At 41.3% G+C, this 26,535-nt stretch overlaps 1 protein-coding gene across 3 annotated transcripts; it reads right to left on the bottom strand.

The window, feature by feature from the left end:
- Positions 1–1,612: 1,612 nt before the first annotated feature.
- npm1b (nucleophosmin 1b) lies at positions 1,613–22,716 on the bottom strand. 3 transcript variants are annotated; one of them, XR_005035942.1, is made up of 12 exons: positions 22,607–22,716; positions 22,223–22,305; positions 21,344–21,463; positions 19,517–19,610; positions 19,297–19,388; positions 19,109–19,164; positions 18,914–18,992; positions 17,455–17,553; positions 5,281–5,391; positions 4,361–4,439; positions 4,181–4,255; positions 2,929–2,979 (listed from the first exon to the last, which is right to left on the bottom strand). XR_005035942.1 is itself a non-coding variant. In XM_021561340.2 (11 exons), exons 1-11 carry the CDS (start codon positions 22,656–22,658, stop codon positions 2,926–2,928), a joined length of 915 nt encoding a protein of 304 aa, XP_021417015.1. In that variant the 5' UTR covers positions 22,659–22,716; the 3' UTR covers positions 1,613–2,925. The 3 variants fall into 3 exon arrangements, 2 of the variants coding, with proteins under 2 accessions (XP_021417015.1, XP_021417018.1); XM_021561340.2 differs by lacking the exon at positions 4,361–4,439 and having other exon boundaries at positions 1,613–2,979; XM_021561343.2 differs by lacking the exons at positions 4,181–4,255; positions 4,361–4,439 and having other exon boundaries at positions 1,613–2,979.
- Positions 22,717–26,535: the final 3,819 nt, after the last annotated feature.

Below are 26,535 nucleotides of genomic sequence, written 5' to 3'. Positions count from 1 at the left end.
GCCGTCATTTAAAGTAAGAATTTGTTCTTAACTGACTTGCCTAGTTAAATAAAGGTAAAATATATATTATTTTTAATGCACAGTTGAAGTCGGAATTTTACATACACTTAGGTTGGAGTCATTAAAACTTGTTTTTCAACCACTCCACAAATGTCTTGTTACCAAACTAGTTTTGGCAACAAATTTCTTGTTACCAAACTACAGTTTTGGCAAGTCGGTTAGAACATCTACTTTGTGCATGACACAAGTCATTTTTCCAACAATTGTTTACAGACAGACTATTTCACTTATAATTCACTGTATCACAATTCCAGTGGGTCAGGAGTTTACATACACTAAGTTGACTGTGCCTTTAAACAGCTTGGAAAATTCCAGAAAATAATGTCATGGATTTAGAAGCTTCTGATTGGCTAATTGACATCATTTGAGTCAATTGGAGGTGTACCTGTGGATGTATTTCAAGGCCTACCTTCAAACTCAGTGCCTCTTTGCTTGACATCATGGGAAAATCAAAAGAAATCAGCCAAGACCTCACAAAACAATTGTAGACCTCCACAAGTCTGGTTCATCCTTGGGAGAAAATTCCAAATGCCTGAAGGTACCACATTCATCGGTACAAACAATAGTACACAAGTGTAAACACCTTGGGACCACGCAGCTGTCATACTGCTCAGGAAGGAGACGTGTTCTGTCTCCTAGAGATTAACGTACTTTGATGCGAAAAGTGCAAATCAATCCCAAACAACAGCAAAGGACCTTGTGAAGATGCTGGAGGAAACAGGTACAAAAGTATCTATATCCACAGGAAAACGAGTCCTATATCGACATAACCTGAAAGGCCACTAAGCAAGGAAGAAGCCAATGCTCCAAAACCAACATAAAAAAAAGCCAGACTACGGTTTGCAACTGCACATGGGGACAAAGATTTAACTTTTTGGAGAAATGTCCTCTGGTCTGATGAAACAAAAATATAACTGTTTGGCCATAATGACCATCGTTATGTTTGGAGGAAAAAGGGGGAGGCTTGCAGGCCGAAGAACACCATCCCAACCGTGAAGCACGGGGGTGGCAGCATCATGTTGTGAGGGTTCTTTGCTGCAGGGGGGACTGGTGCACACAAAATAGATGGCATCATGAGGTAGGAAAATGATGTGGATATATTGAAGCAACATCAAGACATCAGTCAGGAAGTTAAAGCTTGGTCACAAATGGTTCTCAAAATGGACAATGACCCCAAGCATACTTCCAAAGTTGTGGCAAAATGGCTTAAGACAAGAAAGTCAAGGTATTGGAAGGCTACCCGAAACGTTTTACACAAATTAAACAATTTAAAGGCAATGCTACCAAATACTAATTGAGTGTATGTAAACTTCTGACCCACTGGGAATGTGATGAAAAAAATAAAAGCTGAAATAAATCATTCTCTTTACTATTATTCTGTGGTGATCCTAACTGACCTAAAATATGGAATATTTACTCAAATTAAATGTCAGGAATTGTGAAAAACTGAGTTTAGACTACAGTATGAATTTAGTGAAAGGAGCCTAAGTGTGAAAGCCAGGTGAAGACAGCTGTCTGATTACTCTACTAAAAGTGAAGCTGTATTAAAAATGCCACAGGGTTAGATTTGGTTTATTCTGGTAAAAGGTATAAAAAACAGACAGATAAAAATGGACAGATACGTTGATCTTAACAAGCCATAACTAAACAACCACTATGAACTGACATGCATCGTACGTATCAAGAATCCTTCAAATAGCAAATCAAATTACAAGTACTCTCATGAAATTGTCCAATGTCTTTCTTCCTCCTGTCGACTTTCACACCATGCAACTGAAAATCAGCCCAAATATAATAAACATGTAAGATCCAATTTCAGTTAAAGGAGCATGTGGTTCATTGATCGTTTTTCTCAGTGAGTGATGAAATGTCTTTAATAAACCATTTCTATTCTCTTGACTTTTTACTCATAATTGGGTTAACAACAGTATCTTATCATTCCACAGTCAATACACTTACCAAGACATCAAATTTAAGAGGGTTCTTGACTAGCAGTATATTTTCCAGTACAGTATTAACAACTAACCTCGCTAGAACATAACAAGACCAAAACATAACGTGTTTACAGGATAAAAAAAATAAAAAAAAGAATGCTAAACTAGAGAGAAATGTTCAAATGAACACGATATACTAAAATACAGAAGCCAGAACCAGAGGAGATTGAAAAACCATAATTACACAGATCTACATTATTCTGAAGCTGCCATCATAGCACATTAAATTGTACGGACTATTTACAAACAACGTCTTCAGGATTTATACAAACACAATCCTTCAAGGAACAGTTAACTAAAAATACATGATAAAAACATAATTTCCGAACTTACCTAGGCTTCCATCTATCAACCCAGTTACTTCACAAAGCAACGGTAATGAAATCATGCACTTAATTACTACCGATCATCTTCTGGGGTGATATGGTTGCTTTGTAATGTTTATCCTAGCATTGCCACAAATGATACTAATGGACATGCTAAGAATGCTAACCAGCTCTGGTTAGCTAACTGAGCTAACCAGATGCTGGTGAAATTAACTAAATAACCCACATATGCACCTAAAACTGGGTCGACGGACAACAGCCTATGCAATTTGAAAATTATGTATGAACTATTCCTTTAATAGGCTGGGTCATATTTAACATATAAAACAGTTGGCAAAACATCACCATAGTTCAAAGGCCTATGGTATCCTGATGGGCACCAACAGTAGGCTAACAACCAGTTCTTTAGCAGGGGTGACATTGTTACACGTATTCACTGATGCTCTTAGTAATGGGTTTAAACATCGCACCTTCAATGTTCTTGGGGAAATAAAAGCATAGAGAAAGCAAAACGTATCTAATGTAACTGTAAGAAATACAATTACTTATTTCTTCTCTGTTTTCAATGTTTGTACAAAGTTCCAGAGGTCTCTAACCACCTGTATGACAGAGAGAGAGAGAGAGAGAGAGAGAGAGACTAATTACAATGCATCCAAATGACGTGCTGCATAGCAGAGCGTTATGAGTCCATGACTCACTTTTACTACAGAATGCCTTTAGTGGGAGCCTTGCCTTGCCTTGTCTGGGGAACAATGAACTGAGACGGCATTTAGGGGTACAAGGGGTTGGGTGGGGGCAATAGTACATACCAGAAAGAATGACTAGGAGTCTGACACATCTCAAAGTCTTTGGCTTTGGAACCAAATCGCTTCCACAGATGTGTTCTACACACTGGGATCAAGCCTCCCCCTGACCGCACCTTGCAGTCTATAGAGTTTTCACCTGCACAAACAACTGCTGCTGCTGACAGCACAATCTTAATGGAGGCCTTAACATGTCAGGCTGTGGGATCTCAAAGGCTTCCTCATTAATAAAAAGAGAACCTGGTTTGTGACCCTTCCTAGCGCACACACACACACACACACACACACTTGAATGCACACACATTCACACTCTTGCACATACACACACACAATAAACGCACACACGCATTCCCATTTTTTTTTTTTTTTGACATAAACATTCCAATTCCAATTGTTCCCAGAAACTACACTGGGATATAATGGTGATTAGTGAATACCATCTTGGCACCATGTGGTGAACATAAAAGGACTCTTTAACTTAAATACTCCAAGTAAACTACAACTAGGTGCTGCAATGACGTGAGTAAAAACAATCCTAAATGTACATAGAGTCCCTGCGTTACGTCAGCATTTCTAAGAACAGGTAGTACTAGAGTCCAGTAGCCCTAAATCCATCTAGAGAAATATTCCTTCACTTAGTCAAAGACCTTGAACATGTGAGAGACTGGTACCATTCGCATACCTCCGGTCCGTTCATTAGGGCTACAAAAGACACTTGGTAGAGAACTACGGCAGTAAATCAATGGGGAAGACTTTGCCTCAGCAGGTCTACTCCCATTCTATCCCTTAAGAGACCGCAGACCCAACATGAACATATTTCACTGCAACAAAACTATCTGAAATAACTGGGACACGGTGGGCAAAACATTTTGTTTTTAAGCCAGGTGTTATATATTTAAAAAATATGTTCAGCAATTAATGGCAATCGTTATCTAAACTACTGCAATGCAGCTGCTACAAAAAACGCTTTCACTACCAAGACAAGAAAAATACTTACTTTTCTGTCTGACATCCTGAAAGCACTTTTGGCATAGTTTTCAAACTTCTGCTCGGTCTTTGGAAAAGGTTTTCCCTTATGGAAAAGAGACAGTAAATATGTTTAATCTGGGTGAGACATTAAATCAAACTGTAGGGAAAACAACATTATTACCAATATTACATAACATGTATAGCCTACAATTCTGTATCATTCACACGAGGCAAATATGAGGTGGCGGTGTAAAGTTGACACGTGTGGTCCATCCAGTCTGAAGTGGCTGTAAGAGAAGAAGACAATAAGCTAATCCCTCTGTATGACGTCATGGCCGTGTGAGCGCCAGTGGTCAGTACCCCACAACAGACCTGGTTATTCGCACACACTCTTGAGGAGAGTGGCCGAGAGCAGCCTCAGAGGGGAAAAACAGGACATCCGTTTTCCCTAAATTGGTACTGCTGAATTGTCTTTAGAGAATACTTTTGTTACCAAGACAACTACGGCGTTTATGGCATGTTATGTATGCAACCATGCAGAGGGAGGAATAACCACTATTAAAGATAACCCGTGGACTTTTGCTAATAGGCCCAGTGCAGTCAAAACTCTGTTTTTCCTGTGTTTTGTATAATATAGTACAACAGCTGATGAAATGAACACTGTAAAACTATGAAAATATGTGATCAGAGTTATTTCCTGATAGTTGCTGGTTGGAAATACAATTTACACAGGACTTTCTAATCGGCATAGTTTACATTGGTGGGGTTTTGGCTTGCCTGGTGACATCACCAAGCGGTATAAATTAATAGACCAATAACAAAGAGCGTTCTAAACATGTCTGCCAATAGGTTTTCAGGTTACATATCCCTCCCATTAGGCCCCTCTTATAAGTGCTCACTCAGACCACTCCCAGACAGTCCTAGCAAAATGGTTGCTCGAGAATAGTTTTTTGTTGTTGATTTTTTTTGTTTTTGTTGCATTTGAACTGAAAAACAATTACACTAAGGTACTTAATTGTTACCCATAAATTATTTGATATCGCGATAATCTGTTGCATTGGGCCTTTAAGATATGGAGCAGCATTTTCTCAAAGCTCTATGATGGAAGCATGAAAACAACTGTGTTACCTCTTTGGCTGCCGACACTAGCTTGCTCTTGATTTCGGGCACGGTGAGAACATTGGATGGGCCAGCTCCAGACTTTTCCTTCTGCCTTTTTTCTTTTCCTCCCACTGGTGTCTGCAAGTCAAACAAGATCAACATCATTCACAGTATCATTCAGTGGTGTGCTTGTTCCAGTAACTAACCAGCCTAACTGAAAGGTTGACACTTAGGCTATGTCTAAATGGCTGTCAATAAGCACTAGTCTCAATGTTGGCTACATAGGTTTTTAGTGTATTCCTCCGCCCTATAAGAAAACCACTGTCCATTGGCCAAAACCCTCCAAGTACATCCCGTCAATGTATCTATGAGTGACATCTAGGCCATTTGCACGATCCCAACGAGAGATGGGCATGGTTATTTGAAAATTAAAGGGGACGTTCGTATTCGATTACTTGGGAGAGTATTCATTTTTTAGCTGTAAAAAAAATATGGGCCTATTTTTAACAATGAAAAGGCTTTGTTTAAAAATTGCTACATAGCCTACAACGATAGACCATTACATTCAATTTTTTTTAGAAAACAACAGTTTTATGACAGTTTGTATGAGTGCGCCCCATAACGAAGACCCACCGGTAGCCTACACACATTTCACACGTGTAGCGTTTTGTTACTCTCCAATCACAGCGGCACTACAGTCAGAGGCCATGTGTAGCAAGTGAAGTGGGAGATTTCTAATCAATGCAAAATGGAATTAAAATTAGGGAATTAAGTTGGCTAAATGAGAAGGAGAAGGCAAAAATGATCAACCAACATAGCCTCAATTAGCCTTGCTACTTTACCTAGCCTGTTAAACTCTGACTCCCACTGGTGGCATTTCATAGACGACGCATAATATTGTATATTATCCTCATAAAGTACACTTCGGTCTTAGAGAGGTACGAATTGTGGGATTCAGATAAATGTATCAGAAACAAATGTGACTCCTACAGAGCCCGAGATAGAGCAGACCAAAAAAAAACTGAAATTTAGTTTAATTAAGAATGGGGGGGGGGGTCCCCCAATTGTCCCCGTGGAATAAGAAATTTGAAGGTGTAGGTTTAAGATAAAATATGTCAACAATGTCTGTTCCAAAAGGATTAAAAAAAATATGTTTAAAAAATGTCTGACCTTTTACCTAATGGAGGCGCAGGGCTTGTGCGATGTCGTAAAGGAATGATTTACATATATGAGGAGGAAGCTGAAGTCTCTACCTATCCATTGATGGAAATATATCACCTGTCTGGCAGTAAGATTTGAGTTTGATTTCCAAAAAGACAAAACCTGTAACTTTCAAATGATATGTCACTTTCTATTATCTGTTGAACATTTTCTCACCGGGCTCTGTACAGGGCCCAAAACGACCACTCAGAGTTTAACAGGCTAGCTAGCCGGCTAACTAACTGGCTACTGTAGCTAGCTAGTTTCTTTACAATGATTTGATGCAGTCAAGACAGGTACTAACAGATGGGATAACCTATTGCAGCAACAAGTTTGTCTAACTCCTAGCGCAAGTCAGTTTGGCTGCTTTCACTATCTCTCTTCCTCCGTGCCACACAGACTGTCACACACCGGCCACTGCTCCTCTCTCGCCCTTCCCCCAGCCTTCTGCTGAAACAAGCAGAGCACAGTAAGCTGGCTCTCTCTCGAGTCACGCAAGCAAGTCTCCAATTAAGTTTTTTTTTCTTTTAATACAAAATTTCGACAACACGGATATCAGGAAAAATATCATTATTTGAATAGTGAAATAATTTAAAATGCCCATCCCTATTCCCAACTGGCATCAAGTCATTGGTTGTAGCTCATGAATTGGCCAGCCGAGGCTGTGCTCAGTGCGCTGGTTCCAGCCCCTATCCTGACCTATTTACTGTGAGTGAGAAAGGTTCCTCTATTGGGGTGAGAGCAACCAGCTGGAAGGGGATTAAAGCAAACACACACCACATTCTACCCTAATTACACCACCTTTTGACAAATATGGTGGGTACAAATTATCCTTTTATTGCTTCCAAGCAGTCGAGGGCAAGCCCAGACTTTAGCGTTGAGCAACAGAGCTCTGGGGAGGGTTGTTTGCCAAGAGGAGCAGAAAAAAGATGTGTTTTTCAGTGGCAGGTTAACTCCCCCAGACTGACACTGTGAAACGGGTCACTATCACATGAGAAAAGCAGCGACCGCTTGCTCGCGTTTCGCAAAATGTTTTTGCGCTACGGCTTAGTGTGAAAAGCAACCAACGAACACTTCTCATGAACTTTTTTGTACGGGAAGATAAGTAATATTGAGTAATATTATGAACTCAGAGGCCCTATATAGTGGTGAGAGACTTTATCCCCTCATAGCAGTTATGTAAGCTGACATTTGATTGTCATAAATGTCACTAGTTTCCTTTCTTTGTGTGTATGAGTGTGTGCATACAGCGTGTGTGAGCCTCACAGAGCTCTCCGCCAACATAGCATTAACAGGGCTACAGGTGTGTCCAGAGCCGGGCGGACTTGGCCCCAGAGGTCCTCAATCAGGAGTGTGTGAGTGTGACACACTTTGACACGCCATACGCCGCGGCTGCATGTTACACAAGCAGGAAGCCTGTTCCTACATGCCGGACCGGTGATTGCAGGGTTTCATTGACGGCTGGAGCTGTGTTTGAAACTAGGGGAGAGGGACCTTGTTGGAGAAGCTTTCTGTCAGGCGACTGAAGAAATAACTAAAGTAAAGAGTGCTTTTTATTATGACCATTTTCTAACATTTTTGATCCTAGTGAACACTTGACAGTTGCCGTAAAAAAAAATGTTTACCCGCCCCAGCACTGTAGTACAGTGAAAATAATGACCGGCACCCGACCCAAACCCTCCTATCAGGGTTTTGTGAAGAGCATCATATTACCTCTCCAGTTGTGCGTATTAGCGTCTTGACATTACAGTGGTTTCCCTTTACACTTGTACGGGTTGAAAATGGCAGATTTGGGCACTGATCAGAATCACCTTTAATTTACACATACGCCTAAATTGGAATGCAGTGGCTGTACAGTAAAATGCTATACATTACATCACAGCTCTGGCTCTGAGCTTCACAGCGCTGTATGGGTTTTGACTGACAGCCGTTCTGAACTTCAGCACCGCAAGTGATGGTTGCCCCCATCCCTCCTGCTAATTGGGCAACTTTTGCACACTTTTTATTGTCTGAGTGAGGGAAATGCTGTAAATTAAGAGGATTATAATAAATAACGTTTTGATGTCTTACAAGCAAGCCAAACACCCGTTTGTCCAAATGTGCACTTACATTGTCCAAATGTGCACTTACAAACTCATGTCACATACAGTCACTTCGGGATGTATTCAGACCACTTGACTTTTGCCACATTTTGTTACGTTACAGCCTTATTCTAAAATGGTTTAAATTGTTTCCCAACTCATTAATCTACACACAATACTACATAATGACAAAACAAAAACAGGTTTGTAATTTTTGGGGGTAAATTATAGAAAATAAAAAACATTTACCTAAGTATTCAGACACTATACTCAGTACTTTCTTGAAGCACCTTTGGCAATGATTACAGCATCGAGTCTTCTTGGGTATGACGCTACAATCTTGGCACACCTGTATTTGGGGAGTTTCTCACATTCTTCTATGCAGATCCTCTCAAGCTCTGTCAGGTTGGATAGGGAGCATCGCTGCACAGCTATTTTCAGGTCTCTCCAGAGATGTTCGATTGGGTTCAAGTCCAGGCTCTGGCTGGGCCACTCAAGGACATTCAGAGACTTGTCCCGAAGCCACTCCTGCGATGTCTTGGCTGTGTGCTTAGGGTCATTGTCCTGTTGGAAGGTGAACCTTCACCCCAGTCTGAGGACCTGAGTGCTCTGGAGCAGGTTATCATCAAGGATGTCTCTGTACTTTGCTCCATTCATGTGCCTTTTACTGAGGAGTGGCTTCCGCCGGGCCACTCTACCATAAAGACCTGATTGGTGGAGTGCTAGAGAGTGTTGTCCTTCTGGAAGGTTCTCCCATCTCCACAGAGAAACACTAGAGCTCTGTCAGAGTGACCATCAGGTTCTTGCTCACCTCCCTGTTTTTTTCTCTGACATGCACTTTCATCTGTGGGACCTTATATAGACAGGTGTGTGCCTTTCCAAACCATGTTCAATCAATTGCATTTACCACAGGTGGACTACAATCAAGTTGTAGAAACATCTCAAGGATGATCAATGGAAACAGGATGCACCTGAGCTCAATTTCGAGTCTCATAGCAAAGGGGCTGAATACTTAGGTGAATAATAATATCTACTCCACACATTTTCCAGGAATATTCTAATCATGTTACTGAATGTATCCAGAATACTTTCAGAATTTGTTATCAACAAATGAGACGAAAATTACAGTAAATGTAAAATTCACATAAAATCAACAGTGTAACAGTGTTTGGATTCAGTCTTGTCAGGTGAACTGTTGTGTCCTCAACTTTGGTCTAATAATTTCCCCCTGATCTCCAAGCTGTTCTCTTTCAATTGCTACGATGGTCATGCATATGCTTTTCATATTTTCTCTGTTAGAAACATTTCAACTTAGCCCTATCCATATAAGCCAATTCAAACAAGTGTAAAAGGCTAATGAGTACGTTTACATGGAGACTAATAATTCAATATAAAATTGATTATGGCAGTAGGCCGAGTATGGCAATAGTCAAGTAAACACCTTACTCTGCTTATCTTAAATTGGTCATAATCAAAGTAAGCATACACCGATTAAAACACCTGGTTCTGAGCAATCCCTCTAATTATTAGGACATGTAAACAGCTTAAATCGATGGTCCAGCGGTGTATTTGATCTGCACATGTGCCAGCACCAGTAGCGCAAACGTCCCCCTCTTATGCACGAGTGAAGTGAGTTCGGAAAAACTGAACGCACACATCTTAGAAAGAGCTTTCACATACAAACTCCATGTCAGAACTGAGAATCAAAACAGTATCGCAAAAATAACATGGCCACTGCGGTTTAACGTTTTCTTTTAATTGCCGATTTTCTGCATTTATCAAAAGTCCCATCAGTAGCCTGATTTGAGATTTTTCATGTGAAAAGGATTCTTATGGAAATCTTTCTTCATGCAAAGCATGTAAAGGTTTTAAACAAACTATTAAATCAATCCGGCTACGCACAATAATCATATCATTGTGTACATGTAACCGTGCTAAAGGCCGTCATTGAAAATAAGAATTTGTTCTTAACTGACTTGCCTAGTTAAATAAAGGTAAAATATATATTTTTTTAAATCAATAAATGATGGTGCATGATGTCAAAAGGTTTTGAAAAGATCTTTGTTGTTTTAAATGTTCGATATAAACATACAGTTGAAGTCGGAAGTTTACATACTCTTAGGTTGGAGTCATTAAAACTCGTTTTTCAACCACTCCACAAATTTCTTGTTAACAAACTACAGTTTTGGCAAGTCGGTTAGGACATCTGCTTTGTACATGACACAAGTCATTTTTCCAACAATTGTTTACAGACAGATTATTTCACTTATAATTCACTGTATCACAATTCCAGTGGGTCAGAAGTTTACAGACACTAAGTTGACTGTGCCTTTAAACAGTTGGAAAATTCAAGAAAATTATGTCATGGCTTTTGTAGGCTAATTGACATAATTTGAGTCAATTGGAGGTGTACCTGTGGATGTATTTCAAGGCCTACCTTCAAACTCAGTGCCTCTTTGCTTGACATCATGGGATAATCAAAATAAATCAGCCAAGACCTCAGAAAATTGTAGACCTCCACAAGTCTGGTTCATCCCTGGGAGCAATTTCCAAACGCCTGAAGGTACAACATTCATCTGTACAAACTAGTATGCAAGTATAAACACCATGGAAACACGCAGCCGTCATACCGCTCAGGAAGGTGACACGTTCTGTCCCCTAGAGATGAACATACTTTTGTGCGAAAAGTGCAAATCAATCCCAGAACAACAGCAAAGGACCTTGTGAAGATGCTGGAGAAAACAGGTACAAAAGTACCTGTCCACAGTAAAACGAGTCCTATATCGACATAACCTGAAAGGCCGTTTAGCAAGGAAGAAGCCACTGCTCCAAAACCGCCATAAAAAAGCCAGACTACGGTTTGCAACTGCACATGGGGACAAAGATCCTACTTTTTGGAGAAATGTCCTCTGGTCTGATGAAACAAAAATAGAACTGTTTGGCCATAATGACCATCGTTATGTTTGGAGGAAAAAGGGGAAGCTTGCAAGCTGAAGAACACCGAAGATCCCAACAGTGAAGCACGGGGGTGGCAGCATCATGTTGTGGGGGTTCTTTGCTGCAGGAGAGACTGGTGCACTTCACAAAATAGATGACATTATGAGGTAGGAAAAGTACGTGGATATATTGAAGCAACATCTCAAGACATCAGTCAGGAAGTCAAATGGACAATGACCCCAAGCACACTTCCAAAGTTGTGGCAAAATGGCTTAAGGACAACAAAGTCACGGTATTGGAGTAGCCATCACAAAGCCCTGACCTCAATCCTATAGAAAATGTGTGGGCAGAACTGAAAAAGCGTGTGCGAGCAAGGAGGCCTACAAACCTGACTCAGTTACACCAGCTCTGTCAGGAGGAATGGGCCAAAATTCACCCAACTTATCGTGGGAAGCTTGTGGAAGGCTACCCGAAACGTTTGACCCAAGATAAACCATTTAAAGGCAATACTACCAAATACTAATTGAGTGTTTTTAAACTTCTGACCCACTGGGAATGTGATGAAAGAAATTAAATCTGAAATAAATCATTCTCTCTACTATTATTCTGACATTTCACATTCTTAAAATAAAGTGGTGATACTAACTGACCTAAGACAGGGAATTTTTCCTAGGATTAAATGTCAGGAATTGTGAAGAACTGAGTTTAAACGTATTTGGCTAATCTTTATGTAAACTTCCGACTTCAACTGTACAATAACTGATGTGAAGATAGCAGCTAAAGAAGTGATGGGAGCCAATGACGATAGTATATTCAAAGTTAACACGTTCGAATTATATGTCACCCAGAATCACCACGGCAACATCAGTTTGTGTGCGTCCACAACAAGTGTGTGGATCCGGACAGTGACAAGAGGCTTGTTGCTAATTCAAACCATTGTATTTGAAGCATATTGAAAGTAATGTGTAAACACGGATCATTACCTGAAATAATAACAGAGACTAGATACAGTATCTTGATTGTGGGATGAATAAAGAAACCTCTTTACAAAAGTAGACACGGGTTTAAGAAGTAGATTGAACCGAAAGGTTAAAAAACAAGACCATGGTTCTTTTTTTCTTCCCTTTGGAGAATGCAATGATTTTCTCTTTCCTCCGCAGAAATCGGCATTCATCGCACAGATCAAAGGTATCAAATTAGAGGACAAAAGAAACGCACAAATACACACACACACACACCCTCACACCTCCGACTCTAAAAAAACAACAAATGCCACTGGCTCCCGGCCAAGAAAAGTCCGGCGTATTTATTATTTGGGGGCGGCTCTCCACTTCCAAAGGACAGCTGTGGACCTGAAACAGCTGATAGATAGACAGAGCATGCTGTTTAATCTGCGCCAGACACTGATTACAGATGGGACATGTGACTTAAATCACTTGCACGCTAGCATTTCAGGTAATCGCTTGCCTCCGATTCAAACACATGGTCATGATGACACTTCTGCCGGCTAAGTCTGAGTGAAGTAGTAATTGTCCCTTTGGTGTCTTGTAGGAGGGCTTTGGAGCCCGGGTAAGGAGACAAAAGACGGTTCGCTGAGAAACTTCCGACTCCCAAGACTAAAAAAAAATGTTTCCCTCTCAACTTTATTCAAGCAGCACAATTGACAAATCTGGAAAATTTGAGATGTGATTAAAATAATCGTTAACAGGTTGGCAAGACACAGATGCAAATTGAACTGGGGGTCCATCAGTTGCCAAAACTGACGATGTAGGTCTTCTCAGGAGAATCCCAGGCAGAGCATCTTACAGTTTTATGACTGTGGCGTCTGCTCGGAGGCATCATCACAGAGCATGCAGCCTGCTTCAACTTCCATCAATCAAAAGCACTAACACACCATAGATGACTCAACTTTAGACCAACAAACTCAAATGACAGTCATATCGACCCATTTTCCTGGAACTATAAAGCGTGGACAACGGGACAAAGAGTTAATAAATATGGTGAGAAAGGTGCTGGCAAAGGATCTGACGAGCCACCCTAATGACCAGTCACCTGCACTAAGAAAACGCCTGCTTCCTCTGGGAGAAACCTGCCTGCTGCCCCTGACATCAAACACTCATAATGAGAGCAATTGGGAGAAGGTGTGTCCAGGAAGCGAGGGGTGTGAGGAGGCTGTGGAGAGGGGTGGAGGGGTGGCTGAGGGAAGGGGGTCGGGGTTAGGCAGGGTGGGACTGGGGGGTTAAACTGGCAGGAGGCCAGGGTTTTCCCTAAGCCTAGTTAGTTTCCATAAACTAACTAGGCTTCTTTTCATTTAAAATATTCAATTCGCTTGTCAGAAAAGTTTATATAGCCTTTTCCCGCTAGAATGAATGATGTGCACGTTCTAGTGAGCTACTGACAGGACAGGCGCCTGTCAGTCACAAAGCGAGCGATGAACACTGCTGGTTTGTCAGTCTGCTGTCTGTCCTGCCTCTCGGTACTGGTTAATTTTGTGCACTGGGGTTGCAGTCAAATTTCTTTTTACAGAGGAGGGAGAGCATGATGCTTCTTCATCATCTACTGTGAGTGAATTTACACGTCCCATGTAATGTAAATGTGTACAATGAGTTGAAATCTACTTAATTATGGTGTTTTGAAACAATTTATTTTATTTTGCGTGTTTCATATAGCCAGCCATGGAGTCGGGGTGCATAGGCTATTTACTGTGCTTTGACTGACGACCGAACAGCAAGTGTTGGCTAATTCATAAAAGGTGTCGATCTGACTGAATAAAGTAAATCTCCTATGTCTCTTTGATATTCATAAATCATACCACGTAGTTATATGTCCATAGCTTCTCATCGGGACAATAAACCAAAGATCTTGTTTTTTATTTTCCTAGGATTGGAAGCCCATGTCAAGACCTGCCAATGACTCATCAGTGATCTCCAAAGTGACTCGTCAGTGATCTCCAAAGTGACTCGTCAGTGATCTCTACAGTGACTCGTCAGTGATCTCTACAGTGACTCGTCAGTGATCTCTACAGTGACTCGTCAGTGATCTCTAAAGTGACTTGTCAGTGTAGCCTAGTGATGGGTTGCTTGCAAACGAATGCCTCTTTTTGAACAGATCTTCAAAGTGAACGCCGGGAACTGAATCGCTACCATTGTTTGTCTTTCTGCAGATAAATTGTGAAAAAACGTGATGAAGATGTTGAATCATCACTGTAAGAACAATTGGTAGTGGAGAAAGCCTCAATCTTCTCCAAAAAATGATAAAAGTAAAAAGACTGAAGGTTATAAAAGCTAATGATACTAACTCTCCAACCATACCCACTCAGCCCCTACACAGGAGGCCATGCGTCATCTTCGGCCCTACTCTCCTCCCTTTCAGCCTCTAACTCCCACTGTACCCTTTCCTCGACCCTCCCCTCCTGCTCTGTAGCAGTGACTCTGCGTGCTCACTGAACAGGGCTGCGGGCAGCTGAGCGGAAATGGAGGAAAACTAAACCCCCCCATCCCAGAACTCCCTGGCTGGCTATTTTTTTTATTTGTCTGGTTACTCCATGTACTTAGGGAAAACACTGCGGAGGTTTCGGAGGTTAGCCTGTTGGTTAATCCCCACTAGCATTTTAACAACGGCTGTCGTGACGTGGTGAACAGCGGCCATTACAGAATTAGCTAGATTAGCAAGCGTTTGCTCTACCATACCGCACGCTGCCCCGAGGGCTACGCAACACCCCGGGTGATTAGCATAGCAAGTCTCACCTCACCTCATCTCACCGCATTAGTGTCTGACATTACGTACAAAGGGTACAGTTTTCAGTCCGAAACAACGTGCTGTGAGGATTTTGATAATTTCTTGTCATGACAGGAAGTGTTGAAGGCGTCTTTCCTGACATATTGTTAGAGAGAAAATGAGATTGAATTTGAGACACTGCTATGAAGTTTTTAATATCTAAATGAGAGGTTCACATACATTAATTTAAGTACATTTGTAATTTGATTAAGGCAAAAACAACCTGTAGCTGTTCGAGTCTAGTCTATTTTATGTCAACACAAGAGAGAAATGACTGCGACAAAAGGTCACTGCTACTGTTTCAAGTTAAGCTAGACTCATTTGGGGGACTACGTGGGTGGGTGGAGGGGCTGATTAGGGCATTCTTAAGGAGGGGTGGAAAATGAGAAGGTTGCAAAGGTGGGAGGGAGGGGTGTTTTGGCTTCAAAGGTGGTCTGCAACTCAAAACGGTAGGTCAGGCCGAGAGGTCGTGGTCTTAAACCCCATCCTGGGAAACGTGTTCAGGGGTCAGATGTGTTTGTTTAACACAGAGAGAGTTCAATCCTCGGGTTTGTAAGGCCGCTGTCCAAGAAATTCCACCTGAGTAATTAAGCACCAGTCTTGAGCTAATTGCTACTTGGATTAATCACATTCTTTTGCAGTTCTTTAATTAAATGCAGCTTGCTGAAGGTTTGGCAAGTACTTCTAGAACAGTGGTCTTATGAGCAGACACCTCTTACATAATAAGCATGTGTCTTATTGTGAACATTCAAATGTGACTGTAACTACTACGGAAATACATAGGTATTAATAAGATTTATTTACAGAAAATGTAGTCTCTTGTGACATACTTAACATATATGTGGCTAGGGCACGCAGGATTTTCTATACTGTCCCCCATGAACAGCAATTTCATGGAACAAACAGCTGATGTGTTTGCTCTATGCGCATCACAACTCCTATATGCTGAAAGATATCTTCCATTTTTCATGTTCAACAGCATAACACTGTTATTAAGATTCTTCTCTTTAAACTAGCTAGCAGAGAACATGTGTTTTCCATGAGTTTATTTTGAAGCCTAGACCACAAATGCACCTTTAAACTGTCTGCTTTTGGACTGCCCCTTTAAACTGTCTGCTTTGGAACTGCCTAACCACAAACAACTCTTTGGAATCTCTCCTTGCCTCCTCAGCTCCAGGCCTATTTTGGAATCACATGATCTTATCCAATAGTAGGCTGGACAATAGAACGAGTCAAAATTCACTCAAGGCTGAAAAATGTCAAAAGAGCGTTGGCTAAGCTGGAACACTAGTGCGCGCCCATAGCAAATGAATGGAATCGAACGTTGGCAGTGCCTGTTTTGACTGGAGTGAACCTTAGAATTCCATTTAGCCTAAATGGCACCAAAAAATGTATCCCTTTTTATTTTACCACTACAATCTGTTCGTAGGACGAAACTGAAAAATAACAACCTGTGTAGAAAGTAACATCCATACCTCGAAGGTGCCAATTGTGCTTATGTCTGCATAACAAGGAAGTAGGAAAAAATTGTAACTTCTGACTATTTTTGGTGTAGCGTTTGATGACAATGGAATACACTGCCCAGCCTTACATAATTAGAAAGAGGAGATTATCATGATTAAAATAGTGTCCAATTTATTTAAAAAAAGGAAAATATACACATTGCGAGATATTTGGTGAAATAGGTAGACATACCTATATTTCCCCCATAGAAAACAATGGGACGACCTCAGAATTCCATGAACAACTTTTAGTTGTTGTTTACATTTGAACTACCAGCAACGTGGGCAGGTCTCATTGCCAACAATAGCAAAGCAGACATTGTGACGTAGAACAATAAGCTGGAAATAGAACGTTCGGAAAGTGAGTTGGTGCTCAATAGAACTAATAGGAGGGTGAAAAATGCCCTAAAATAAGGCCTGTTATTCCGTGATTACTTCAAAACTACGGCAAGCAGCTGGGACATATGGTAATATTATGAAACTGGGCTCCACGGCGGATGCAATGAACTAGTTTTTATCAGAAAAAAACATTGTTAAAAATGTCAGGTGTCCAGCCTACCCATAGATTGAAAACTCTACGATTTACCAGCCAAATGAAAATACCACTTTTGGGAGCAGACACCAGTGCTTCATTTTGATGTGAGTAATTACTCTGGTTTCATGTTGGTCTAAAGAGGTCTAAACAGGTGTGAGAGTTGACCTACCTTGGTTTGAGGTTTAGCTGATGGTCCCCATTGTTTCCCTGGTGAGCCATTCTGCGCCCATGTCACACTTTTCGGCTTCTTCCCCAAAGGCTCCGGGCTCTGAGAGACAACGGAACTAGTTAGGAGACATGCAGGAAGCACCATACAAAATAGAAAACCTTTTTCATCTTTTTTTTCAATCTTTTCATTTGGGATGACGACATGTTGACAGCAAAAACGTGTTTCCGTTGTCAAAATAGACTGCCTGCCTGTCTATATAAACTACTTCAGTCAGATCTTCAAAAGGAGGGAAATGGGAAATTAGTAAAATAGTGTATTGGGGGAACAGTAATTAGTATGCTCGCCATCCTCTCAGTGTTTCAACCCAGGAAGCGTATTAATACCCATGCTGTCACTGCTCATCACTATAATGCAGTATGAGCATGACAAAGAGTTAAGAGAGCAAAGAAAAGAAGAGGAAGTAGAATAAAGATGTGTGTCTGTAGAGGGGATAGCAGAATAAATCAACAGGTGACAGAAAGGCTCAGCTGTCATCTGGCCCTGGGGCTACAATCAGTGCTCACATCAGGTATGTGCATCTGCCTCGCTTTCATCTCTCTCGGCCTGGCACAGTTCAAATCACAAACACACACAACGATACACAGCCACACAAACACACACACGGTTCTAAGACAAAGGCCAGGTGCGATGAGAAACTGTTGGACAAGAGAAGGGGGGCGGTGTGTGAGAATAAAGTGAGGAATGAAAGCGAAAGATAGACAGCAGGAGGACAGAGGGACAGGACATGTAGACCTAGGTAAGTTATCGAGGAGAGGGGGCAGGGGCGGGGGGGTTAAGGAAATGGGAATTCCCAAGCCTAGACGTGTGGGCTGTGTTAATCAAGTTGTCTTTACTGCGTCTCGCTCTGCACGGTGCTGGTGAAACAGTGAGTGTTCAGGTAGATTACAGAGGAGAAATCCGATCATTATACCCGCAGACCCTGTGTTTTAGTCTCGAAAAAACAGATGGGTACTAGAGGGAACAAGATGAAAACGTTTCCCCCGCTTCGTCTCCAGCAAAATGGCCGCCGGTCAGCGAGTGCAAATCAGAGCACTAAAAACATGTCTAGTTTACCAGACTTGCAATAATAACAAGAATTTGACAAAATGGTCTTTGACTCTGATACGCAATACAACAAACTTGATGTAAGACAATAAAATATGCCTAAAATATTTTACATTATGTTGTGAAACATCTTATCCTGTGTCTATTCCAAGGTCTGGTGTTATGTGTCACAATCCTAGCTATCTAAGATGACATAATACTACTTGTTGGGTCTCCTATTGGCGCTAGTCTACATGGACAAGTCTTTGTCTAACATGACACCTAGTGGACATATTAGGTACATCATCTATACCCAGTGTCATTAGTCAAGGTCTTGTGGTCGCTACGTTTGTGAACAGAGAATAACAGGGCTTACTTTCTTTATGGTTGGTTTGGCTGGAACTTTCTGTACCTTCACCTCACTCTCATCTTCATCACTATCGTCGTCATCATCACTACAATGAATAGAACAAGAACATCTATTTGTCAGGCTATCTAATGGTGGCCCATCAAAAGCACATGACGCAAGACACACCAAACAACCAAAAATACAAAATGAGAACATTCATACTCGTCGTCATCTTCATCGCTATCATCATCATCATCTGACTCCATTTTCAGTTTCTTCTGCAAAGGGAAATAAACACAATGTATGTAAAACTGTTGTTAACAATGTGTATGTATGCAGTTGAATACAATACAATATATTTCTCCCATTATGTGCCTGTTGCATGAGTTAACACAACAGGAGGAACATACCGGAGCAGGACGTTTCCCTGAGGTCAAGCTTGACAGCCTCTTCACAGGTGATGTGTTGTTTTCCTCCTCTTCCTCATCAGAGTCCTTCACACCTACAAATTGAGATTAAGTTACGCATTCAGCGCTGATGTCTTGTACTGTCAAAATGTCACCTTATATCAAGCCTGAAGAGAGTACGCAAACAACTAAACCAGCAGACTGCAAATAAAGAGTCACTCACTGACAAAATGCTGTCCACTGATGTACACGGGTCCACAGCCAGACTGGAGACGGAAGGTTACTGGAGGGGTGATCTCAAACCCTCCTAAACTCACCTGCCAAACAGGGGAGAACATTAAAATGTGGAACAAAAGGATCAATATTTTGAATTGTTTCACATTTATGAGCAGCTGAAACTATCAAACGTAGAAGTACGTCACAAATGACATTAGAGAATGTAAATTAAACTAGCTTTTTCCCCATGGGGAAGGAATCCCATGGATCTGCTAGCAAAAGGGTCTTATCAAATGCTCCATTAATGTATTACCATATTCAAATCAAAACATCTATTCACTTGTATCTGCTTGTTAAATATAAAAGTTGTGGGTGCAGCCGGTTGTGAATGTGAATTCCTAAGTGCCAGGCCATTGTTCTGGTGGTGATGGTAACCAAACAAAACACAGGTGTAGGTATTAGAGTAACTACTGTTGAAGTGTTCAGGTAGTGATAACTTCCATTAAGTAACACAATTATCCACTCACAGCTAGTGTTTTCAAGCCTGAATCAGAACCAAAACACACACAAGCCACGCAGCAGCCAACAAGCCAAGCATGTTACAACAATAGAAGTCAGAAACGGCGACAGTGTTCTCTGGACCTCTGGATCAGGGCGGCAGTCAGATTTTTTCCATTTAATATGCACAAACTGGATTACTTTAGGACAGGAATGGACGACTAGCAGCCTTTTTTTAGGATCGTGGATCAATCCCCCCCCCCCAAAAAAAACTAAATGTTGTCAGTCTCAACTTACTGCTGAGAGTTAGAATATTAGAATACACAAGCTGCAATTTTGAAATGTGGTTGTGCATCACTTTTTTATCTTGTGTCAGTCACAGAGCACTTTTTATTTATTGGTAAGTTAGTCTAGCTGGGGGCCCCCCATTGATTTTGTTAGTCACTCTCACTCAGATATCATTTTAAAAACTGCAAAGATTTCACTCCACCCTATGGCAAAATGTGTAGAATTGCAGGAAATTAGCTGTAAAACTGCACATTTTTCTCTTCACTCCATGGACAAATTTGTAGAATTGTATTAAGTTAATTATAAAATAGCTTTTTCTCTGCCCTATGTTAAAATGTGTAGAATTATAGAAAACTTGCTTTAAAACGGCAATATTTTATTATTATAAATTGTTTTGGTGGGCTCCCCCCCAAAAAATGTCACTTAGGTCCTCAAAAGGCTAGGGCTGGCTCTGACTGCATGTGTGGGTATAGATGTGGGTGCATAGACCCCCAAGCCACTGCGGCCCCACATGAGTTCAGATTTTTTTGTGGCCCCCACCCCCATCAAAGTTGCCCATCTTTGCTTTAGGAGAAACCAGGCTGACATCATGGAGAATTAGCCCATCACTGGCATGGCCTTGTCATAATCCAATCAAATTTTATTTGTCACATGCGCCGAAGACCTTACCGTGAAATGATTAAGCCCTTAACCAACAATCCAGTTCAAGAAATAGAGTTAAGAAAATATTTACTAAATAAGAAGCGTAGGTCGCCGTCTCTATAGCCACAAATGTAGCGTGAGGAAAGATAGTAATAGGTTGTGTGGTTCATTGAATCCAGCCCAGTGTTGTGACTTGGGTCATGGCCAAAAATACCTGTAGCATCTGTGTAGAAACACTGTAATTACTACAGTAACAACACGTTATTTGAGTAATTGCATGGTAATGGAGTGGAGTGTTTTTCGCTATTACAAAAGTGGAATAAGGGACAGGGTTAAAAGAACATTCCTAAAGCTTAAGGTGAGTAAGAGCACGAACTAGGGCGATTCATCATTCTAAAACACTCACAGAGGGCAGCACGGACGGCTTCAGCACAGCCAGTGGAATTTTGGTGGTCTTTCCGTCGTATGTGACGCCCTCGATCTCCACCGTATGAAACTTATCCTCGGCCTCCGCACCCAGGCACACCTGCAACACCAACAGCTGTTTCACAGATATGATATTGTATGTTTTTCCATGTTGGAACACGCCAACACCCTCCAGTCTCCCTCATTTGTCTGTCAATCACCATCTTTGCTTGGTGGCAAATAGGGAGAGTGACTGAAAGAATGTTACAATGAGGATATCTATTTAGAGGAGAGGAACGGGGTCATTTGCAAAGGTAGGAAAAGGAGCAGAAAACAAAGAAGACAAAGAAAAACATTGTCTGTTGATGAATGTGTTATTCCTTTAAATACACATCAAAGAACTGTGACTAGTAGAAATCTCTACTCATTATGTTGACAAAGGTGAACTTGGTATTGTGTTGTACTGGTACAAAGCGATTTCTGTTATTTTCCAAAAGTAGTGAAACAAAAGGGAAACAGGTGAAATAGACTAGATATTCCATTACATAAAATACAAGTTTCCATTGTATTTGTCAAAATAAATTCTTTAACGGGTGCCAGTCTGCACAGGTGCAAAGACAAATATACTGCAGAAAGTGTAAAAAATAAATGGACTTGATGAAGAATATTTAAGAACATACAGCTAGTTGAATTTTTCAAATTAAATTACCTCACAGTAACGTTTGTTGTAGCATAGTGAAATGCATCAGTTGTCACGACCTAATACATTATTATTGTTTTAAAACGCCATGATGAAATGTTGGCCAAGTAGCTAGCTAGCTACAATATTACGATATTCTGTAATGGAAACTCGATCTCAGAACTGGCATCATAATCTTACTGCTTTGAGTGACAGCTGATGATCCGCATCATCGTCCTCCACCTCGACTTTGAACTCCTTTTTGTCCGATTTGAGTGCACAACCTGATGTTCACAACACACAGGTTAGCAAACTCTAAGCAAATAGCTGTAGACATTCTACATTGAAAACAGAAATGTAACAGTATCATTGATAACAAATTAAGCTAGCTAGCCTGCTAGCTTGCTAGCTAGCTTGCAAACAAAAGAGGGTATTGCTGAATTGGCGCGAGAAGCTCATATGCATTGCTAGCTTAATATAGACATTTGGTGTGTTTGGGAGAGTTATAGCTATGAAACAAAGTACAAGTGTCTGCTATTACTAACTGTGCAGTAAAATGTATCGTGGCAGTACAGACGTGCTCACCAAATAAATACATTTGAGGTCTGGTTAAATCTGGGACGCTATCCTCCGCCATTTTCCCCCTGAATGTTATTGTTCTGTTCCGTAAAGGCAAGTGACAGCTCAGGTACCCAATGGGATAGCTAAAAGGAAGTTGTGGAAATCATATTCGTCCAATCGAATCAAAGCCTGGGTGGGACAAAAAGGGGGAACCCCACTGTGGTTTATGTCCAGCAGATGGAGACATTGCAAAGGAACTATAAATAATCCTGTGATACTTGAGATTTGAAATCTACTGTAGTATGTGATATTGCTGTTTTGTAATGGTGAAACACTTGCCATTAATATTGCTTTTATACCTGTGTAGTAACACTGTACATCTGTAGCCCTGAAGTGTTTTGAAAGGCTAGTCATAGCTTACACCAACACCATCATCCCAGAAACCCTAATTCCAATTCACTCCAATTCGCATACCGCCCCACATATGACGCAATCTCTATTGCACTCCACACTGCCCTTTCCTACCTGGACAAAAATAACACCTACGTGATAATGCTAGTGATTGACTACAGCTCAGCATTCAACACCATAGTGCCCTCAAAGCTCATAACTAAGCTAAGGACCCTGGGGCTAAACACCTACCTCTGCAACTGGATCATGGACTTCCTGACGGGCCGCCCTCAGGTGGTAAGGGTAAGCAAAAACACATCTGCCATGCTGATCGTCAACATGGGGGTCCCTCAGGGGGGCTTAGTCCCCTCCTGCACTCCCTGTTCACCCACGACTGCGTGGTTTAGCACGACTCCAACACCATCATTATGTTTGCAGACGACACAACAGTGGTAGGCCTGATCACCGACAATGATGAGACAGCCTATAGAGAGGAGCTGTCCCTCAACTTGAGCACGACAAATGAGCTGATCGTAGACTACAGGAAAAGGAGGGCTGAGCACTCCCCGAATCACATCGTCGGGCTGTAGTGGAGCAGGTCGAGAGCTTCAAGTTCCTTGGTGTCCCCATCAAAAACAAACTATCATGGTCCAAACACACCAAGACAGTTGTGAAGAGGGCACGACAATGCCTATTCTCCCTCAGGAAACTGAAAAGATTTGGCATGGGTCCCCAGATCCTCCAAATGTTTTACAGCTGCACCATCGAGAGGATCCTGACTGGTTGCATCACCGCCTGGTATGGCAGCAGCTCGGTATCCAACCACAAGGTGCTACAGGGGGTAGTGTGTACGGTCCAGTACATCACTGGGGCCAAGCTTCCTGCCATCCAGGAGCTCTAAACCAGGTGATGTCAGAGGAAAGCCCTAAAAATTATCAAAAACTCCAGCCACCCAAGTCATAGACGGTTCTCTCTGCTACCACACGGCAAGCGGTACCGGAGCGCCACGTCTAGGTCCAAAAGGCTTCTTAACAGCTTCAAAATCCAAGCCATAAGACTGCTGAACAGTTTACGCTGCTGCTACTCGCTGTTTCTTATCTATGCATAGTCCAATTTACCCCTACTTACATGTATGTACATATGACCTGAATTACCTCGACTAACCCATACCCCTGCACATTGACTCGGTACCGGTAGCCCCCGTGTATATAGCCTCACTATTGTTATCTTATTGTGTAACTTTTTTTTGCTTAGTTTATTTAGCAAATATTTTCTTAACTCTTTCTTGAACTGCATTGTTGGTTAAGGGCTTGTAAGTAAGCATTTCACAGTAAGGTCTACCTACACCTGTTGTGTTCGGCGCATGTGACAAATACCATTTTATTTGATGTACTACAATAATATTGCTACTTTTGTCAGTGCACAGTATTGGAGTAGTGTTTGACATAAGGAACTGTCCCTATTTCTCCAATTACATAAACCACTTGCTGTGCAAAAACAAAAACACTATCAACAACATGTCAATTCAGCGTTGTGTAAAAAAAACTGTCTGGTACAAGACCAACCTAACTTAAAGTGTTGCAATGGGTCAAAAGAACAGGAGCAATTTTAGGGCGTCACATTATTTTTATGTATCTTCATTCCTATTAAGGATTTTGAAATGCTTGTGTCTTCTACATCAGTTAAGTGTTTATTGTTGGTTTGTCAGCTGTCCTGTTTTAAAAGCGATTTAGTGTCGCAACCTCATGCAGGTTCAAGGTGAAAAGCATTTATGCCACGACTCAATAGAAACAGAGCACACATTAAAGGTGACTGACCCATATCACACATACAGCTTAACTCAAAGAGACGCCTGTATTATCATACATCCAGACGGAATGGCGGTGTTTCATGCATGTGTGAAAGAGCCTAAGGTTTGAAGTCTTGTTTTGTGTAGCGAAGTCTGCTCTGGCTTGTCTCAAGAGCCCTTTATACAGGTGATACATGGCCCCATGCACTCAATCAACACTTTTCTTCCAGGCGCCCTGTGAATCATACGAGGGAGCACTCTCATGTCACCACGATCGGGTAGCTCTGGACTGATGCCACAAAGACTACTGTCATTACGACAAGGCGACTCCGCCACTCCACAGGTCAGGTTCCACTTGAGGTGAAATATCACACTATACTAGCTTGTCATTGTGTGTGTTAAAACACTGAAAGTTAATGCTATTTATTTCTCCAAGCAGAATGTCTCTGGTTTGGTGACAACAACATGCTTACTGTACACATGCCCTTAGTAGCTACATATACCTTTAGGACGACCCCAACTTGTAACATTAAATCCATTTTGTTTAATAAAAATAAATTTTTTATTCAGTGAGTGAGAACTAAATTGCGTGGCTATTCTTAATAATTTAGTTAAGGACAAGATAAAACATATTTTGCAGATTATGTCTATTTAACAGGAAAACAACAAAGATCCCAATCTCCTGTGAGACCTGTGGACTGGGTTTATTTAATCAGCAGCAGCATTTTGGCTTATCTTTGACGTGTGTTGACTTCTTCCCACCAAAGCGAATCTTCAGTACAAAACATCCGTGCTTCATTCAGAAGTATTCATTCAGAAGTATTCATTCAGAAGTATTTTGGAGTCGTACACATGCTACTAAAGATGCCAGACCCCACTGAGGGTTGAGGAAGAGGGCAAAAAAACAAAAACCTTTTTGTTTTCTCACACTCTCAACAGATTGAGTGTTGGAACCAATTGGAAAATGTAGAGGTCTTCGATACTTCTCTTTGAGTGTGAACCACTTGTTTATGTATTTAACTCGTCACAGGTTTCATTCACACAAAGGCAGCTGAAGAGGTTGGGTGAATGCTGGTATGGTATCCAAAGGAGGTATTTTATATAGGCTTTTTGACTGTAAATGGGTCCAAAATCACAACTGACCATATAGTTTTTTTGCTTTCGATACACTTTAAGAAACTGGAAAAGGGGAATCTTTATTAATAGAAAAGGGTAGTTGCAGTTCTAACATATGATGTGTAGTATTGTTTTGGTGCCCTGATTGAAAACAGAGTACCTGATAGGAATCCTGATGTACTTTGAACCTCTTGCTCTTGTCCTTGTGTGGTGACATTTTATTGGATAAGGCAAGGCGCTTTAGTGGAAAGGGTAAAAAAACATACTCAGCTTTAGAAAAAAAAGGTTTTAAGCACCTGTAGCAAAACACAATGCACGATTTTGAAAACAGTAAGGATGAGGTATTTTTGTAAAATGGGCCAAGTCACGTCTTAATGGCATCTGAGACAGCAGGATGAAAGAGGCCCATGGTCTGGGCAGAGGAAATGGGGGTTGAGTAGGCGTCACCTGGACAACTGCCTGCAATTGACAGGATCTCAACCAGGCGAGACACCCTCTAAACCGACAAAACACGCAGTCTCCGTGCAGAAAGGGTGGCAGACAGTTGTTTTGAACTGTGGAGATCCTCCAACTTGGGTAGACTGATGCTGTTGATATCACCAGAAAATGGATGTGGTTGAACGTGAGATTTTGCCAGGATTCAAACGTTGAGTTCCAG

The sequence above is a fragment of the Oncorhynchus mykiss genome, chromosome 14, assembly GCF_013265735.2.
Source record: "Oncorhynchus mykiss isolate Arlee chromosome 14, USDA_OmykA_1.1, whole genome shotgun sequence".
Classification (NCBI taxonomy): domain Eukaryota; kingdom Metazoa; phylum Chordata; class Actinopteri; order Salmoniformes; family Salmonidae; genus Oncorhynchus; species Oncorhynchus mykiss.
This window is presented reverse-complemented; position numbering and strand designations above follow the sequence as displayed.

What these genes read in the sequence shown, in the direction of transcription:
- npm1b (XM_021561340.2), bottom strand. Translation starts at nt 22,658, where the DNA reads ATGGCGGAGGATAGCGTCCCAGATTTAACCAGACCTCAAATGTATTTA. An exon ending in ACCTCAAATGTATTTATTTG is followed by an intron (nt 22,306 to 22,606) that starts GTGAGCACGTCT and finishes TGTGAACATCAG; the next exon opens with GTTGTGCACTCAAATCGGAC. An exon ending in CCAAACCAACCATAAAGAAA is followed by an intron (nt 17,554 to 18,913) that starts GTAAGCCCTGTT and finishes GTTGTCTCTCAG; the next exon opens with AGCCCGGAGCCTTTGGGGAA.